The 4,685-nt window shown below is 39.0% G+C and overlaps 1 protein-coding gene and 1 non-coding gene across 2 annotated transcripts; one reads left to right on the top strand and one right to left on the bottom strand.

The window, feature by feature from the left end:
• Positions 1-1,658: 1,658 nt before the first annotated feature.
• LOC145593401 (small nucleolar RNA R71) lies at positions 1,659-1,765 on the bottom strand. Its single transcript, XR_014102732.1, has one exon. It is a non-coding gene; the product is annotated as a small nucleolar RNA R71 (small nucleolar RNA).
• Positions 1,766-2,925: 1,160 nt separating this feature from the next.
• On the top strand, positions 2,926-3,447 carry LOC145591627 (uncharacterized). Its single transcript, XM_081648143.1, has one exon. It carries the CDS (start codon positions 2,926-2,928, stop codon positions 3,445-3,447), a length of 522 nt encoding a protein of 173 aa, XP_081504269.1.
• Positions 3,448-4,685: the final 1,238 nt, after the last annotated feature.

The following is a 4,685-nucleotide window of genomic DNA, read 5'->3' as shown; positions in this document are numbered from 1 at the left end:
TAGTTAGATCTTAATTATTAGCTTGGAAATCTCAATTTAATCATTGTAGAAGACAAAGTTCCTCCATTTTTTAAAGTTGAAGCTTCTAGTAACATTTCTTACTATTCTCTTCCATTTTAGTTGCTTTAATTGTTAATTATTTGCTTAATTTTTGTATGCTTAGATTGTTATTTAACTTAATCCTTAGTTAAAAACTTGTTCATCAGTTTCTTGAAATTTTTAATTGCTTTAATTTCCATGGATTGTGAGTAGTCTAATTTTCTAGGGTTTAGGTAAAACCCTCAATGTAGTCACTAATTACTTGTTGCATGTGCTAATTTGTTAATTTTTGGGTGTTAATTAGTTGAGTTTAAGTGATTTAATTTCTTAGTTCTTGTATATGGCCATTACTAGAACTATTACCCAAGCTTTCTCAACGAAGGATCGAGAGATGAACTTGAGTTAGCTCCCTCATGCTTAATTGACTTGAAATGCCATAAGAATAGGAATTTTCAGTCAAGGAAATGTTTTTGTCATCGTAATTATGCTTTAATACTTGTTTTATGCTTTGTGACCACGAGAGTAGGTTTTATTCATGATTCAAGTAATCCCTCTAACTCTAAAGATTAGTTGGGTGCTTTAGATGATTTCCCTATATTATCCCCTTAGTTTACCTTGATTGTTACATGCTAATTGCGATTTTTGATGAACTTGAGTGGTATAACCCAAGCCCTAGAATCCTCTAATTATTGTTAATCTCCTTTTAGTGTTTTTTGATTGAACTAGTAGAAGTTACTTAAACCAACCCAATTTCGACTTCATTTGGCTTATTTAAACGATAGTATCTCGGTGGATGATTCGACGCCTCTCTTGGGTTCGACCCTTTCTTACCCTTGTGCTATTAGCTAGTGAGACCAAGATAGGACTTTATCTTTGGTAGGCTCGACGATGGCCTATCAAATTTTGGCGTCGTTGCAGGGAAGGCAAAGTCACATTGAATGTATTATTGTTGAATGAGACTAAGTGTGTGTATTTGTATTATAGTTTTTCTTATCTATTTTTGCTTAATTGTGTTTTTAACTTGTGATAGTCATTGATAACGTTTTTCTTAGCTTTGTTTGACTTTGCATGACACGGAAGAGTAAGCAATCACCGCTTATTCTCGTTGATTTAGAGTTGAACAAGACCTTGAGGAACGTAAGGAGACTCTTGCAAGGCTCCCGAATTCTCCATTGTCTATTCGGATTCCGACTCGAAAGATGTTCTTGGGATCAACGAAAAGATAACATGGGAGATAACGATCCTCCTCCTCCTCAATTTTTTCTTCGAGACTATGGCCACCCCAACACATTCCATCTACGGAGTGGCATACGTCTCCCCACCACAAATGCAAATAATTTCGAGCTTTCACCTCAACTCATCTGTATGATTCAAAGTGATCAATTCGGAGGTAGTTCTCATGAGTGTCCTTTTGCTCATTGGATAACTTTCTCGAGTTGTGCACAACCATCAAGTAAAACAATATTACGTAAGAGTTCATCCGTATGCACATGTTTCAATTCTCCCTCCGTGACAAAGCAAAACATTGGTTGAGAACGGTTCAAGAGAGATCATTAATCACTTAGGATGAAGTCACTAGAGCTTTCCTTGGAAAGTATTGTCCCCTGGAAAAGACCGCCGAACTAAGAAGAAAGATCACCAATTTCAGTCAAGAGATTGATGAAACGTTGAGTGAAGCTCGGAACCGTTTTAAGAATCACACAAGGAAATGCCCACACCATGGTTTTACATCATGGATCATTATTCAAAGCTTCTATGACGGTCTTATTCCTATTTCAAGGGCCAACCTTGATTTCGGGGCCGGTGGTAGCCTTAAAAAGCTATTGGTAGATGATGCATACAAAATGATTGAATTAGTGGCAAAGCACTACACATATGGAGGTGATCGAAGGCAACCTCAATCAAAGAAGGGCGGAATCCACAATCTTAGTGCAATAGATCTTATTGCATCAAAGTTTGATATGCTAGCTCACAAGCTAGATCAAGCCACCCTTACACCTTCAAGCTCTTTTTCACAAGTCATGTCTTGTGAGACTTGTGGAGGAAATGATCACTTGTCCTCCTATTGCAACTCAACAAACCAAGAACAAGCGACGGTCATTGGGCAAAGAAATGAGTAATACTCCCAACCCTACAATCAAAGTTGGAAACCCTAACAAAACACGGGATGGAAGCAACAAAACCAAGGCCCCCCTCAAAACCAATACAACCAACCCCATCCTCAAAACCAACAAGCTCCATACCGTTACCCTAACCAAAGGGATCAAAACCAACAAAGACAACAATATAACCAACCCACTCCTCCTCCTCCTCCTCCTCCACCTCCTCAAAAGACTAGCCTTGAATCCGTGCTTGACACTTTCATGACACAACAAGTAAGAAACAATGCGTATATGACGACAAACACCCAACAACTTCAAGCGCATAACAAGATAATTGAGAATCAATTGGGCTCAAATTGCGCAACAAGTTGGAAGTTCATCCTCCAATCCTAGTGGTCATTTTTCAAGCTCAACAGTTGTGAACCCAAATGAGCAAGCCAAGGCTATTACTTAGAGATCGGGAAGAGGATATGAGGGGCCGGTTATGAGTGAAGAGGATCCACAAAAGAGAGATGAGGGAGTTGTGGTGAGAAATGAGGATGATATTGAAAATAAATTAGTTGATGTTGAGGGAAAAAGTCAGTAAAAGAGTGATGAGGGAGCCACAAAGAAAAATGAGGGAGATTGGGAAAGAATAGAAAAACCCCCAATGAGAGTATACAAGCCCCCCATTCCTTTTACTCATAGAATTGTAGAGAATAAGTTGAATAAGAAGTTTTTAAAATTTCTTGAAGTCATAAGAGGGCTTCAAATGAATATCCCCTTTCTTCATGCTATGTCACAAATGCCTACCTATGCAAAATTTTTAAAGAATCTTCTATTCAACAAGAGTAGGCTTGAGAAGAGTGCAACCATCTCCCTTCCTAAGGAGGTGAGTGCAATCATTCAAAACAAGCTTTCTCAAAAGCTTGGTAACCCTGGTAGCTATGCAATACCGGTGAAGATTAGAGCTTTGGAATCTATGGATTCTTTGTGTGATCTTGAGGCAAGTGTGAGCTTGATTCCCTATTCTATTGCGAAAAGTTTGAATGTTGTAGACTTGAACCCAATAAGAATGTCCTTACAATTGGCCAACCGCACGGTTAGGATACCTTTGGGAATTCTTGAAGATGTGCCGATTCAAGTTGGAAGAGTATTTGTGCCATGTGATTTTGTGGTAATGGAGATGGATGAAGATACAAGGGTACCCCTCATTTTGGGGAGACCATTTTTGAACACCGCAGGACTGATGATTGATATGAAAGAAGGAAGATTAACCTTAAATGTGGGAGATGAGAAAATTTCATTTCATTCTCACAAACGTTGAAAATGTCATTGATTAATGAGGTTTATAGAATTGACACATTGGAGAGGGACTTATAAGAGTTCTAAGAAAGATTGTTTGAAGAAAATCCTTTACAAGCTATCCTAACGGGAGGCTTAGTTGAGGAAGGTGAAGAAGCAAATGGGTATGATCTCTTGATCAACCAACCTTTTGTGTTTACTAATGATTGTTTGCTAGCATTTGATAGGTTGAAGGAGGCCTTGATTTCAGCTCCTATCATTCAACCCCCTAATTGGGAGCTTCCTTTCGAGCTCATGTGCTATGTTTTGGATTTTTCCGTTGGGTCCGTTCTTGGATAAAGGAAGGAAAAGAAGCTCCATGCTATCTACTACACTAGAAAAACATTGGGTGAGGCACAAAGAAATTACACAACCACGGAAAAGGAGTTTCTAGTCATTGTTCATGCAATTGAGAAGTTTAGGTCCTACTTGTTGGGATCTAAAGTTATAGTTTTCGTCGACCATTCGGCCTTGAAGTACCTCTTGTCCAAGAAGGAACCAAAGCCAAGATTAATACGGTGGGTCTTGCTTCTACAAGACTATGACATTGAGATTAGAGACAAAAAGGGTGCCGAAAATGTTGTGGCCGATCATCTTTCCCGGTTGCCTATATTTGTAGGTGATCTTGATAACTTGCCAATCGATGATTCATTTGCGGATGATCAACTATTAGCTATTATTCAAGCACCGGTACCATGGTTTGCGGACATTGCAAACTATTTGTCTTGCTCTATTCTTCCTCCCGACCTCTCCTATCAACAAAAAAGGAAGTTTCTTCGTGATATTTGCCAATACTTTTGGGACGACCCCTTGCTCTTCAAACAAGGTGTTGATGACCTTTTTAGAAGGTGTGTCCCGGATGATGAAATTGAAGATGTTATCACAATGTGTCACTCCTCACCTTGTGGAGGGCATATGAGTGCTACCAAGACCTTGGCGAAAATCTTATAATGTGGTTTTTTTTGGCCTACAATGTTCAAAGATGTGTGGGGTACGGTGAAAGCTTGTGTTTGGTGTCAAAGAACCGACAATATTTCAAGAAGAAGTGAAATGCCTTTGAACAACATTCTTGAGTTGGAGATTTTCGATGTATTGAGGCATAGATTTTATGGGGCCTTTCCCGACCTCTTTTGGGAATAAATTCATTCTTGTGGTCGTCGATTATGTGTCAAAATGGGTAAAAGCGGTTGCATCTCCTACTAATGATGCTAAGGTGGTGGT

Source organism: Chenopodium album, chromosome 18, assembly GCF_948465745.1.
Source record: "Chenopodium album chromosome 18, dcCheAlbu1.1, whole genome shotgun sequence".
Taxonomy (NCBI): domain Eukaryota; kingdom Viridiplantae; phylum Streptophyta; class Magnoliopsida; order Caryophyllales; family Amaranthaceae; genus Chenopodium; species Chenopodium album.
The sequence above is the reverse complement of the archived record's forward strand: the minus strand, read 5'-3'. Positions and strand labels throughout refer to the sequence as shown.

Excerpts from the sequence above, each read along its gene's own strand:
- LOC145591627 (XM_081648143.1), top strand. The coding sequence starts at position 2,926 with ATGCCTACCTATGCAAAATTTTTAAAGAATCTTCTATTCAACAAGAGT.